This window comes from Bombyx mandarina, chromosome 05 (genome assembly GCF_030267445.1).
Source record: "Bombyx mandarina strain Sakado chromosome 05, ASM3026744v2".
In the NCBI taxonomy this organism is placed as follows: Eukaryota; Metazoa; Arthropoda; class Insecta; order Lepidoptera; family Bombycidae; genus Bombyx; species Bombyx mandarina.
Genome location: NC_143212.1, coordinates 7,563,144 through 7,578,641, shown reverse-complemented (window position 1 = coordinate 7,578,641; position 15,498 = coordinate 7,563,144). Strand labels below are relative to the sequence as shown.

The 15,498-nt window shown below is 37.7% G+C and overlaps 1 protein-coding gene across 1 annotated transcript; it reads right to left on the bottom strand.

Annotated features, from left to right (window-relative positions):
* Positions 1 to 284: 284 nt before the first annotated feature.
* On the bottom strand, positions 285 to 4,436 carry LOC114242150 (C-type mannose receptor 2). Its single transcript, XM_028173198.2, has 5 exons — positions 4,246 to 4,436; positions 3,676 to 3,927; positions 2,611 to 2,811; positions 1,411 to 1,653; positions 285 to 460 (listed from the first exon to the last, which is right to left on the bottom strand). Exons 1-5 carry the CDS (start codon positions 4,427 to 4,429, stop codon positions 285 to 287), a joined length of 1,056 nt encoding a protein of 351 aa, XP_028028999.2. The 5' UTR covers positions 4,430 to 4,436.
* Positions 4,437 to 15,498: the final 11,062 nt, after the last annotated feature.

Below are 15,498 nucleotides of genomic sequence, written 5' to 3'. Positions count from 1 at the left end.
GTAAGTACACACTGTGATGACCTTTGAAATTTGATGGTTTCATTAATACTATATCTATTCATATTATAGAAATTGAAATACGAATACACAATATTAAAATACTGCATTAGAAACGCGGTGATGAATTTCGTAATATCGATAATTTAGGTATCGTCATCAATTCGATAATTTGTACCATTTTATTACAATTTATGTTTCAAATCAATGTCAAGAACCCACAACCAGTGGGTTAGATTGAGCGTTTATTGAATGAGCTGTCAATTAGTCTAAAAAAAAATACGAATTTATTCAGCTGTATTATTTATTCTTTTTTCGCAAAGAAACATTGCAGGTCTGTTACACCGAGTGATTTGTAAGAAACCTTCACTAGTTATGGCTCCACAATGATTTGAGTCTAATTTTGATGTCTGTTTCTCAATATGACCCCAAGTGGAATAGCCCGCATCTTCGAGTGATTGACCTGAAAAATTGTCTTGAACTTCAGAAAATTATTTAGATACCTACTATAAGTGTGGGAAATTTCATACTCCTCCGTTTACACAATTTTCGTAAAAAGGGGTACAAAGCTTCACGTATTAAATAGGTTACCGTGAGGATGTAATCACACATCTAAAGACATATGAGTACAAATTATCTATTTTATTATGTTGTAAAGTGGCAATGTTACCCTTCAAACCTATGTGGGCATTTAATTCGTCCCACCAATAATATTTAAGCAAATTTGTAAATTTTGATTTCATTTTGATTTTTTAAGCTAACTTTATTGATTCGTCGTTGTAATTTGAAGGCCTAAAGGATAAGTAAGATACCCGGTGCATTAATATTGAACGATGCGTCATTGCCAATGTTTTAATCTCGCAGGCAGGTAAAAAAAATTCCAATGAGATAAGTACTTGAGATGTGTACACGAATGACTTCCACGATCAAGAATTAACATCGTGTAATTTAGATAAAATAGGCAAAAAACAGTTTTTGTGTAATTATTGATGGTAGGGCGTCTTGTCAGCCCACACGGGTACGTACTACCACCCTGCCTATTTCTGCCGCGAAGCAGTTATATGTTCCGATTTAAAGGGTAGAGTAGCTCTTGTACTATAGAACTAGGACTTAGAAGGCATGTCTCAAGGTGGCGGCATTAACGTTGTTGATGTCTTTGGACTTCAATAACCATTGCGGTACCAGATGGTTTATAAGTTCGCTATCCCGTATATGCAATAAAAAAAGTCGAACACTTGCGAAGTACGTATTTCGTTAGAAAACTTAGTAATTGTCTTCGAGGTAATGGATATAGAGAAAGTCGCATAGGTTGGTACGAATACACGAGCATCTTTACTTTAAACCTTTCATATTTTACATCGGCATAATATATTTTAGCCTTTTCACTTTATTTTCTTAACTATTATAATTTACCTAATATCGTTCGGTACTGGAAAGGAAACATCAGGTCGCTAAATCCAATAAATAGGATATTGGGGTCTGGTACTTTTCTATCAAGGTTTTCACTTAGCATTTCAGTTATGAATGAGGCTTCGTCTGCTGAATTCACGATTGCCAAGTTTCCTTCTTCGGACTTGCAGATTAAGTATGCGTCATACCAAGATAGGGGATCTGCGTGAAACTTGTAGCATTTTCCGTTGTTTCTAGGTATATATGCTGAAAAACGTTGTAAACTATTGTAGCACAGAGATGGTATAAAGTATCTATTAGTATTTTATTGTCTAGAGTTTATCATTCCAGTTCTGCTTCTTGTATAGTTAATTCCCAAAATTACATCAGGATTGATAATAGAATTAGCGACGTCATATTGAGTTATAGAATTTCGTATTGGAAAAGGTATTTTTATTAAAGTGCTGTAAAGCCACGGATGAGTTAATGGAGTCGCCTTTAGATATTTATTATTAACTAGCTGACCCGGCAAACTTCGTAGTGTCTCAACCGATAAATAAAAGACCTAAGCTTTTGTATAAAATAAACTAAAAACAAACAAAAGGAATCCGTCCAACGGGGAACACATCAAAGGAAAAAACAAAATTGTTATTTTTATTCAATTCCGAATTCAGTAGACAAGCTAAAACGGAGTCACGATCCTCAGCAATGAGGGAGCGATGGAGAAGAAGAAGATTGAATTCCGAGCATTTTCATATTTATCTACCTCTTAAACCTTCTCTGGACTTCCACAAATAATTCAAGACCAAAATTAGCCAAATCGGTCCAGCCGTTTTCGAGTTTTAGCGAGACTAACGAACAGCAATTCATTTTTATTTAAATAGATTACATTTTTGATTAAACTCTCATGCGCAATTCAATGCAAAGTATGCATGCAAAGCGCTCATGGTCCATCTAATTTTACGTGGGTACCAGAGGCCGTAGATGTATCTTCTTGAATGCCGTCACCGTCTTGATACATTAGGTCGAAGTCTGAATTGCTTTATACACGGGACGGTGGTACAGGATTACAATATCTAAGCCTCAACAATAAAGCTATATTTAAACTATGCAACTTTTCAGAATTACTTCTGCTATTTGAGGTTGTTCAGCTTCGAAACTAGCTAACTAAATTTCGTCAAGGCTACGGCTACCACTGCCGTTTGGAAATGTTTCAAAGCATACCCAAATCAAAGTTATTGCACTTTTCGTTAAATTCAATTTCGCTTCCCAGTATTTTGCAAACGAATGGGTATATGTCATCGCAGGGTCGATCGTCCAGTAATCCTTCTCTGGTCATCACAACACAGTGCTCAGTGCCATTGACATTGTCAGGAGAGCCATGTGCCCACAAAAGCTCTATGGTTGTGCCAGCTATTGATTCTCCTGGAATTCAGTTAAATTGGATTGATATATAATGTGATTTGTAGTCGTCGTGGTCTAAAGGATAAGACGCCCGGTGCATTCGTATCAAGTGATATGACTCCTTGCCTATCTCTGTCATGAAGCAGTAATTCGTTTCGGTTTGAGGGATAGCCGTAGTAAAACTGAAACTTGAACTTGACTTTAGAACTTATATCTCAAGGTGAGTGGCCGCATTTACGTGGTTGATGTCTATGAACTCCGGTAACCACTTAACACCAGATGGGCGTTGAGATTTTCCATCCGCCTAAACATAAAAAAATGATTTTGTAGCATTTAAATTGAAATTCGATGGTTTATATTTTAAACAGATATAAACCATTGACATGACGAGGTGGGTGGCGCATTTACGTTCTAGATGTCTATGGACTCCAGTAACCACTTAACATCAGGTGGGCTGTGAGCTCGTCCATCCACCTAAGCAATAAATAAAAAAAAACATGATCGCTAATGCATATTTTTCCATATAAATTTCAGTTAAATAAATAATTGAGTCGCATGTATCCGTAGCTGTTTTAGGTGATAATGATAAAATTAGTCGACTATTATCAAAGCCGGCAATCTGACTTTTGGACAATTATTGGTAAATCAGAAAAACGAATTATTGACTTTGTATTCCATTGGCAGACACAAAACTCTTCGGAACGACATCTTAGATAAATAACAGGTTAAGTATTAACCTTTATTTAATGCAGGTTTTGAACCGTATTTTTTGAAGGAGACGATTATATTCAAATCAATCTGTATTGACATATCAATAACATTTTTTTGTCCAAATGCACAGATTGCCACCTTTGATAATAGACGACTCAAATATGTTAAACACACCTTTTAATGTGACAAAGTTTCCGTCTGAGAACTTATCGTGTAATCCCATAAATATACCAGTATACTGGGCTTTCATGTTGCTCATCAGCAATTTAAAACTTTCCATTTCATCTAATGAGTCCGGTATGAACAAATATGTCCCTTCGGCCTCGCATATTTGTCTGGCTTGATCCCAGTTGGTAGCTAGATCGTTCAAGCGGTAGTACGTCTTGAACATCTGGGCCCACATGTAATCCATGCGGAATTTCTGGGCTGATAACATTTTAGGATTTACTCGATCAGCACTGGCTTATCTAGGTTGATTTTTAATTGTAAGTAATAATTTTTAATTCTAAGGTAGTTTCAAATATCCCTCAATTAAATTTTTGGGACAGCTTCGTAACGGATGCATTTGAGTAATAAGTGGGGATGGAGGATCTTTGTAAGCAGATTGTTCAGCGGTAGGCAACAGTTTGGTTATGTAACCAGCAATGCCGAAGCTCATGAGCGAATGTGATCACTCACCATCAAGTGGGATGTATACTGGTCTGCGAAAGTAAGAGAAGGAAATGCGTCAGAGCATGTTAATACACTTGCGTATTTCACACTGGAAGCGTACATCCTGGTACATTTTCCGTGTTATTTGCCAATGATCTGGAGGCTCGCTGAAGCTTCTTGTTGTTGTAGTGGCTTTTAGCTTTGCCCAGAGAGTCATATAATTATTTTTATTAGTCTCTTCACAATGACAATACAGACCGACACGAAAGCACTCCATGACACCAAAAAGTATTTAGATATTCATAGAAGTTAATTATTTTCATCGTTATTCCTCTCACCATTTGCACAATAAAAGAATATTAATATATTCGACATTAAAAGATCTTTCATTTTATTTTTTGTCATTCTTGTTCAGAATTAGTACGTGAATATAAATCTTTTTGCTAGTTATTTTTGAACTTGCATGTTGATTTTGTTGAGTTGCAGCATTTGATGGCTTTAGTGAGAGTGCAACTACAAAATAATACCATTCCATTCGTTACGAGTTTTGAATCGATTAATTAAAATTCGAATAGGTTTTTTTTTTCAATTAAAAATCTTGCATATCCTTTTTTTTTTTGTAAAAAAGAAACAAAATTGGCCGTAACTCAGAGACACATTCAAGTGACGTTCGGTTTCAATTGGCCGCTATCGGTTTCACTCGATCGAATTTAAGATTTCTCTGTATCAGCCGCCGTGATCGCAGTACGGCGCAGACCACCCGCCTCGGTCCTTCTTGCACGCTTATTTGAATCCCCGTTCTGAGCGGCTTCCTCTTCTGTGAGTGTCAGGTAATTATCTGTGTGGCATTCCAATTTTACGATCGAACGGTTAATTCAGTTTAAATCTCTTCGTGTAATACGTAGGCAGTGCCTAATCCTAGTCCCTCGGAGTCGGTTCTCAAGTCCGGAGCAAGTTCGTTAATGTGGAGTACGTCTTTGTGTTTAAATAACGTCGTATTTTATTGGAGCTAATTATAATAAATAACATTTACAATGATAGTTTAAAGAAATAAATTAACATTATTGTTTTCAAAGTCTTCTGACATTGATCACTGACGTATAGTTGTTTGTTTTCATTCTCTATTAAAGCATTCTTCAACATATTCAGGAAGAAACTAGCAAAACAAGTAGTTGACAAAAACATTCCGTGTTAATTAGATGTTGTTAAAGCCGTTTTTTACTGGTGGTAGGACCTCTTCTGAGTCCGCGCGGGTAGGTTTTTTTTTTTATTTTTTTTTTTTTTTTTTATTGCCTTTGTAGGCAGACGGGCATACGGCCCACCTGATGGTGAGTGGTTACCGTCGCCCATGGACTTCAGCAATGCCAGGGGCAGAGCCAAGCCGCTGCCTACCGCTTAATACTCTCCATAAGCCTCGTTTGAAGAAGGACATGTCATAGCGCTCGGGAAACACCGTGGAGGGGAGCTCATTCCATAGCCGGATGGTACGTGGCAAAAAAGATCTCTGGAAACGCACTGTGGATGACCGCAGTGGCTCCAGGTAGTATGGATGAACTCTACTCCGGTGGCGGGTGGTGCGATGGTAAAAACGAGATGCTGGTATCATCTCGAACAATTCCTCAGAGCACTCCCCATGGAACATACGGTACAAAATACAGAGGGAACCGAAGTCCCTCCGCAGACCCAGAGGCTCCAAACGATCCGAGAGAATGGGATTATCGACAATCCGATAGGTACAACCACTCTGCCTATTTCTGCCGTGAAGCAGTAATACGTTTCGGCTTGAGGGGTGGGGCAGCCGTTGTAACTATACTTAAGACTTTAGAACTTATATCTCAAGGTGGATGGCGCATTTACGTTGTAGATGTCTATGGGCTCCAGTAACCATTTAACACCAGGTGGGCTGTGAGCTTGTCCACCCACCTAAGCAATAAAAAAAAGCCGTAAAATCATACAAATGCCTCTGATTAATATGAACAAGATATTTTGCCTTAAATATCAATAAATATTAAATCCTTAATCCAAAATGAATCATTTTACTATTGAAAGTTGCTAAAATGTAATTAGAAAACGTATCACCCAAATAAATTCCATATTGACTTTTTTCGTATTAAAGTGAAATTAAATTAATTTTCAATGAATTCCATTTCCATATAAGTGTACCGTAGTATCACTGAACAAGTTCGGTGCCAACTCATCAGGCGCACTGGGTTGGGATCTGATAAAAGTTGTCGGAAACTTTCTTTTGCGATATCGCCACCTTCGTCATGTAAATTGGACAACTTGCGGTAAAGATGATGGCTAACCATTAGCAAAATATATGAATTAGTTCTACTTACATGAGATAAAATTTTGTTATTATAGAAGGCTTCATGGTTGTTTTTCTAAATCTATTTTTGAACAAGAAATAGAGAATATTTTTTTATTTTCTTTGTTAGAATTTGTTAGTCATTTCTAATACTCTATTATCTATAGTTATATTCAATTAAATATTGTTTTTTTTTCTCCAAAATTAGTTTTTTGTGATGCTTATTTATTGTTTTTGCCTTACAGAAATGATTCCAATCCAACCATTTATCCAATCAATCCGATCATTGTACTAATGCCATCGATATTTCAAAACAATTCACGCTAGGCGGCATATATTGACCTTATGATATCCACGGGCCTTGGTTCTTGTTCAACAACAGACTCTCTATTACTTTTTGTGATGGCTTTAACCAGTAAAAAAAAATGTTTATAGAATTGAGACTCCAACGGTATTCTTCACGGTGGGAATGACATAATGATGGTTATGGGCTTGTACAAAATTTAGGGATGTGATGTTTTTTTTTACTATTAATAATAATAATAATATAACTCTTTATTTAGCACCATATTATATACAGAGTAAACTAATAAAACAAATAAAAGTCGGTGATATAAATTGGCGGCCTTATCGCTGAAAGCGATCTCTTCCAGGCAACCTTGCAGGGAGAGGAATAAGTGAACTGGACGGTGCTATATCTTAATAAACTTACATAAAAATATATACTTATATACACATGTGAAAAATACCATATAAGATAAACTTACATACGATTAAATACAAATAAATACTAAAAATATACAAGATAAAATACAAAAGAAGTACATAAGTATTAACAGAAGAACATTAGTATTAACATAAGTAACTAAGTGACTAACAAGAAATACAAAAGTATTAACTTCATTATACAATTTTACATTGTTAGGGTTTTCGCATTAAAGGAAACCAAACATGTTTTTTCTATTTCAAGGTTCATTTACCAGCTAGAAACCAGATGAAAAACAAACGCACTTTTCAAATTAATGAAAATGTTAATTCTATAATTTTGGAAACGATACATTAGTAATCGTAATAAATTATTCTTCGAAAAGTTCCATCCCTGAACTTAATTTTCTGAAATATAGAGCGTGAATAATCGAAAAACAAACCAACAACTTGAAACTATTTTGTAAATTCGTTTTGTAAAGTCTCCGAAAAGATTTCACATCAAAGGTTCAAAACTTTTATTTATTCAAAGGGTTCACTGGAAAGTATTGCTTACTTCAATATAATGAAGCGCGTATCCAAACTCCGCCTTTAACAGATAAAAGTTTTATTGAATCGAAGCAGATCTAAAAAGTAAGCAACCGTCGTCGATACTTTTATCCTTTTCAACCCGGTTAACCCGTAAACCATCTCAGTTTAAGGAGGCATTAAATCGCAACTCAAACAAGAACCGTTACACTGAAGTTAACTCACATATTGCTTTGTGTCACGAACGCTAAAGCGAACCGAGTATAGTTGAAGAGATGCTAAGTCTGAGTGAGATGGGGCATGCTGTATGGGAGAATGGGTGTGGAGGGCGTAAAAGGAGAAAAACTACATCGCTAAAAGTGAATGCGGTCGAAAGCCGCGCTTATTTTCTGCGCTAAGTGCATGGATTTTTATATGAAGCAGCCAGCTCATTTCTGTTTATAAATGCTCGGATGTAAAATATTTCGTCTGAGCTGATTTTTTTATTCAATACACCTAATAATAAGTATGATATTTTAAATTATAAATATTTGAAATTTAGTGAATCACATTCATTGAATTACGATTTAACAAAATCAGCTAAAACCTAGACCTCTAGGAGTTTTAGGATTGTCTCATTTAATTTATTTCGGCAGAGAAGAAAAGGAGATGTGACTTTTTGATGGTCTTAAATTTATCTACAATTCACCTGTACCTAAGTTGATAAGTAATGTATTTCAAAGTGTTGAATACACTATTTAAAATTCTTGTAGGTTAATAATATGTTAAAACCGAAAAATTAATTAATATTGTTGATTTTACACAATGTCCAGTTAATTACGCAAATGCACGATGCGGTTCGCAGCCCGTGACGACAGATAATTAGGCTTTTAAACTTGGACCCGGCAAATTGATCAGCCATTAAAAGCGGGCTTTTGTCTGATAGATTATCGGAATAACGCGAAATCAATCTGCTCTATAATCATATTGTTCCTAAGTGCTGACACTAAATAGACGGCCAAAGTATTTTTAAAATAAATTCATTTATTGAAATTATTGAGAAGGATTTAAAATGTCGGAAGGAAATCTACAAGCAAGTGATCCGTGCAGAAATATAAATATAGTTAATTGATAATTATATTATGACTAGCTGGCCTGGCAGACTTCGTAGTATCTCAATCGATAAATAAAATACCTAAACTTTTGTATAAAATAAACTTAAAACAAACAAAAGGAATCCGTCCGACGGGGGACACATCAAAGGGAAAACAAAATTGTTATTTTTATTTAATTCCGAGAATTTTCATATTTATCTACCTTTTAAACCTTCTCTGGACTTCCACAAATAATTCAAGACCAAAATTAGCCACATCAGTCCAACCGTTCTCGAGTTTTAGCAATTCATTTTTATATATTATATAGATTGCAAAAACGCAATTTCTTCGCAACAATGTTTTTGCCGCCGTTGTAATAATGTGGTTGTAGCCTAAGAGCCCCTCATAGATATTGACAGTCGCCAGACAATAGCCAAGGTCAAAATGAAGATGTCTTGGCGCTAAGCGAGTACCGTAAAACAGAGTACATTCCAAAGTCTAAATGTACATATGTAGCAGAAAAGATCAATAACAATACACTGTCCTTGAAATCAGTTATTTGAGGTAGAATGGGTCCACGCTACTTTTTTTGTATTGCACTATTTGGGTAGACGATAGAAAAGAAACCTTGGGCTTATGGTGTCGGGAGGTTGTATGTATAGCCCCTAAAGGGTGTAGACAGGATGATAAGTAAGTGCAACGACGAAGCCACGCCGGTATACCGGTACCCCCCTCTGGAGGGCGTGCCCCTGTAGCCGAAGCCGGGGACATGGCGACCAGCGGCCGGAAGATGCATAAGCAACGCCGGCTCACTTCTCCATCGAAGGGCAGGCCAAAAGTGGCCCACCATCACCCATGGGCTAGGTCCGAAACGGGTCGGACGTCACCCGAAAAAACAAAAAGGGGAAGAAGGGGGAAGAGAGAGGGAGCCCGAGCGTCTCGCGTCATCCGATCTCTTTCGTTGCAAAGCCTAACTAGGCTACCCTACTCCTACACCTAGCCTACCTACTTAACACCTGGAAATCCTTGCAATGAAAAATACCGGACGATACCCCTGGGAGTGGGACTGTTCCCAGAGGATCCCGTTATCCGCCACCTACGGATGCGCCCGGTGGAAGTCCAGCAAAACTCCCCCACAGACGGAGCCCCCGGCCACGCAGAGTGCGCGCCGGGGGCCCCGCCCCGCCCAGGTCCCTCGGGATCGTCCACGCACCTTTTTTTTTTTTTTTTTTTTTTTTTTTTTCGGGTAGAGTGCCGAACCTCCTACGAGGTCCCCGCGCAAAAGGGGCGCGCGGGGTATGTGAGACTCAACGGTCTGCATGGTGTTGTGAGCAGACCGCGGGCCCAAGGATTTTAGGACCCACCCACTAAACGACTCCCCTGCACTCTTACACCCGACGTCCGATCCCCTCCGAGGTCAGAACCCGGATGAGGTAGGGGGGCTACCGCGGTCAACACTACAACCAGACGGCGCGGCTCACCCCAAGGACGCCCAGCCGACGGAGCCTTCGAGGCGAATCGAAGGCTCTGAAACGTCGGCCGTCTCGGTACGGCAGCCCGTCGGGCCGCCCAGACGGTGCCGCTGGTGTCCCGGAATACCCCGCTGGACCATAACCAGCCTGCCGGGTCGGGAATCGTCCACGCACCTAAGCAATCATTTTTTTTTTTATTGATATTAGAAGTACTTTTTCTTTATGTTGCTATTTATTGCTTACCTATTATTTTTAACTAAGCTGTTGAATTTGTAGTCGAGTAAAAACCGCATTGTATATTTATAGTCTCAATTAAAAACGTAGCACAGAGTACTACTGTATTGAGCCACTTTATCGGTCGTAACAGTACCGATTCATTGCTTAAGGAAATAAAAATAACGTGTTTTTGACATTCATAACGTTATTGTAGGGAACACAAGGGTGAGGCCGCACCTGAGGCCCGACGCACTCACAATAGGCCCGTACAATATGCCCGAGAAGTAAACTGAATAACTTTATTTAAGAACACAATAAACCACTTTTTAGTAGAAAAGATCTGAATTGTGTAACGCTGCCTCGACTCGGATAAAAGAAAAATAGCAGGATATATACATTTTTTTATCAGTTTTCTAGAGAAATAAAACTGAAATGTTAGTGGATGTTGTTAGTTTCACGTTTAAGAAGTGTTCTGTTTTTTTTATCTTTGACTCTCTGTTAACTGTTCTGTTGGGGATAATAGGTTTATTATTTTGTCTTAGACTTAATAAATTTTTTTAAATATTTTTCTGAGTTACCTACTTGAAGGTGATATACGTATGTGTATATTATATATTAGAGGAAGAGGTAGACCTAAGAAATGGATGTATTGCGTGAAAGACGATATGTATAAGAGGGGAGTGAGCCAAGAAATGTTATAGAGGTATAAATACAGAGGTATAATAATAAACATGTTGCGCTGGCTCCAGGTGACTGGGAGAAGGGCAGGAGAATGATGATGATACGTATGTATATATAGTATTACTTGAACCAGTTTTTTTTTTCCTACCTAAGTTGATGGTTTAGAAAGACCATATCAGCGTAACCTTAACTAGTAGGTGAGCTCACGGGGCTCAAACCTGACGATGTCGCTAACACGAACCCTAGCAAGAGCCGTGCTTCGCAGAATCTATCACCGGATCGGAAACGCGACCCACTGAGAAGATCCGGCGAGAAACTCAGTGAGCTGTATCTGTGGGTTAATTTACCCGCCGCGCCACGCCCTTCGTCGCAAGCGGCGGGTTCGACGAGAACGATGACGAGTCACTTTGTCTATTTTTACTGTGGAGAAGTACAACGCTTCGGTTTGAAGGGTGAGGCAGCCGTTCTATAGAACATATTTAGGAGTCATATCTCAAGGAATTGTGTTGTCGAGCCGTGAAACTTATAGTCGATCTCGTATTAAGTGGCCGCTGGAGCCTATGGACTAGAGATAACGAATGATTTCACCCATCGATACTCGCAGCCGAAATCTTATTGCATTGTTTAACTGTCAAATAAAATCGGAAAGTATGACTTCTTCGCGAATTTAATGGGTTAAAGGCTTTATCCGCTGCCGGGCTCACAATACGCTCTACAACACAATTTCAGCTCTGTTATAATCTATACATATAAATAAAATTGAAGTGTCTGTTTGTAATATTGAAATAACCGCTTTTTACTACATGCATATGAATATATATATACGGTACATACAGCAAAATATCATTTTTTTCAATTTTTGTCTGTCTGTCTGTCTGTTTGTTCCGGGTAATCTCTGGAACGGTTGGAACGATTTTGATGATATAAGGAGCAACTTAGGCTACTTTTTTTAAGCTAGCTTCGCCCCGCGGCGTCACCCGCGGTACGACAATAACCGCGGGTAACATCACGGGACTCAGCTATAAATAATAAAATTTAACGTTTCCGAAGCGAAGCGAGGGCGGGTCACTTGTAATTTATAGAATTACTCGTAGTACACTAGGTACCTTATTCACTATGCGACCGCTCAAACACTATTAGCACCACCACATCCACAAGGCTAGCGATGTTTCTCATCTCCTAGTCCTCTCGTAGTTTAGTATTGAAATGAATTTAGGTGGAATCGGATTATTGTATTGTTACTCGGCCGTCGGAGACAAAGGGTCGTGACATCTTATAGCCAAGGCTTGTTCGTCCACTTCATTTAGACATGAATTATGAATGGAGGAGGCATTAGCATCCGTCTGGAGCACGGAGAACGGCACCATTGTTATGCAGATTGTAACCGGATGTCCCCAGCGGCGAGTCTTTCGAGCAATCTGAGATGTTTGTAAACAAACATAATATGTATATCGGGTGGATTAGTTGACGCATTCGATTTCAAGTAATCGACCAGTGTGACATATAAAATACAGCTGTCAGGCCCCTGCCAAAAATTTTGTAGTACTAATTATGTGTACAAATTCTTCGAACAATAGGTACCATCTGTTTGTATTGTGCAGCAAAATTTGAAATATAATAATTTTAAGCTTTACTAAGCTTTTCTATATCCATGCTAATTTTCTGGTGTCCACTGACGAAGTGTACACTTAATGTTATTTGACCCACGATTTGTTTTCGTGTTTACATTTGCAGATATATTATAATAAGATTGTTATTAGTGTGGATATCTCATAAGATAATAATATATTTTTTGCGTGTAGTCTGTTTTCAAATATATATTTTTTAAATGTGAATGAAAAATAAGGTGAAAACAATTGTCATGACTGAATCAAGACGATCCCGAACGTATATCAGTGAGCACTTAAGATGCAAACAGAAACTCACGGACGGCAAACCACATGGGGATTCCCGAAATATACATACGCCTATATTGGGTTAGAGAGGCACTATTCCCAACAAAGATGGCCGAGCGTACGTACATCCCGAATGTTTTACGGGTTCAATGCAGTTCATAAAGATTTTTGAGTACAGTTTTGAGATTCCACTTAATATCGTTTTTGAGCTAGTCCAAAGTAATGTAATACGATTCGTTAATCTGAACCGATTCTACAATAAAAAAATATACGGATGAAATTTTAATGCATTGTAATTGGACCCGGTCACCGTCCTAATTAACCCACAGACACAGCTCACTGAGTTTCTCGCCGGATCTTCTCAGTGGGTTGAGTTTCCGATCCGGTGGTAGATTCTGCGAAGCACTGCTCTTGCTAGGGTCAGTGTTAGCAACTCTCCGGTTAGAGCCCCGTGAGCTCACCTATAAACGTTAGGGCGAAGCTGAAATAGCCTCTCAAGGCTATCAGCATAGGTAGGAAAAAAAAAGTAATTGGAAGTTTCCGTTGTATGTTTTTATGAATGGCATATTTACCATATATATATTTTTTTGAGCAAGGGTTTCAAAACATTTTATCCTTATTTATATGGGAATTTGACTTCATGCTAAAGTCTCAGACGTTAAGTTAAGGCTTAGTATTTTTTTTGGTTTTTGCAATTCGCAGACATAATGAAAACAACTTTCACTGTTTAATTTAACGTTATTTTTTAACTATAATTACATTATTATTATTTACGACTCTTCAAACTCTTCACAGTGGTCTGTAACCACGAAAACTGTGCAGTATTTGATGCGTCCGAAATAATATAATGACAATCAACAGACTCTCTGGTGCAGTAGTTAGCGCTCCTGACTATTGCGCTGAGGGTCGTGGGTTCCATTCCCACATCGGGCAAACATCGTTCGTGTGATGAACAGGTTTGTTTGCTCTTTATGTGACTGTTTATTATCTACATACAAGCGTCGATATGTACATATTATATACTTCAACATAAATGTTTATCAGTCTCTGGTACCTATAACATAGGGCTATATTAGGACCGAATGAGAGTGCGTGATTTGTTTCCAGTTTTTATTACTACTACATAAAATAAATAGCGCGTAAATTAAGGCATTAAATTAGTTTTAATTAAGTCAGGACTTAATAAGTTGAGAGATACTATTCTTTTACCATTTAGTCAAATTCTTATTACAGGACCTCAATAACAAACGTAGTCTTAGTTTCGCAATGAAAATAACAAAAGGCCCAGGTAATTTCGCTAATGCAAGTGGTTACACCCTATCTCCATCGCACTTATACAAGCCTCGCCCGAAGGTACCTATTAAGAGGGACCATACACGGAAAATTGTCAGACCCTCCTCGAAATTGTATATTTTGACTAAGTGTTAAACTAAGGTAAGATCGCCTTGTGGGAATTTATAGTCAGTTAATTGTTAGGGAAAATTACTTTCTTGTACTGTTTATGATTTTGCGAGAACCATCTAATATGTAAACTATTGTTTGCACATTGATCTCAATATTTAGTATCTTTATGCGGAGTAAATTATTTTATTATTATTTCGTTTTTGTTATTGAAAATTTTTCTTGCAGGTACACTTTTACAGGAAGAAAAATAGTAATTTCTTTCTTAGATAACAACACTAAGGTTCGTCAATAAAAATAAAAAAAAACCGGGAGATAAACTGAGAAAAAAGACTGAACAATTTTGTCTTTGTTTATATTAAATATATGTAGTTGATATAGACCGTGATATTACTAATTTTTTTACACTGTGGTTAGTAAGTAGTATAATAAGTAAGTAAGTATAATAATATAATAGTAAGTAGTAATTGTTTAAAAATATAAGTTCTAGTTGAATATCATCTAATTAGTATGTTAATACGTTTGATTGATTTGTAATGCAAGCGTCCAAGCAATTTGGATGTCAGAAGAAAATACTCAATGCTTTTTTTGAATGCTTGCCAAAAACGGGTACTACTAAATTGTTTAGTAATGGTTCAACTTCGTTTATTTATTGTGCGTTTTATTTCATTCGCATATTATTATTTTTTATAGCTTAGATGTGGTGACGAGCTCACAGCCCACCTGGTGTTAAGTGGTTACCGGAGCCCATAGACATCCACAACGTAAATGCGCCACCCACCTTGAGATATAAGTTCTAAGGTCTCAAGTATAGTTACAACGGCTGCCCCACTCTTCAAACCGAAACGCATTACTGCTTCACGGCAGAAATAGGCAGGGTGGTGGTACCCGCCCGCGCGGATTCACAAGAGGTCCTACCACCAGTAATTACGCAAATTATAATTTTGCGGGTTTCATTTTTATTACACGATGTTATTCCTTCACCGTGGAAGTGAAGAATGTGAAGAAAGAAGTGAAGAAGAATAAGTAAAGAAGATCTCCAGTTTTATAAATGAAAAACAAAGATA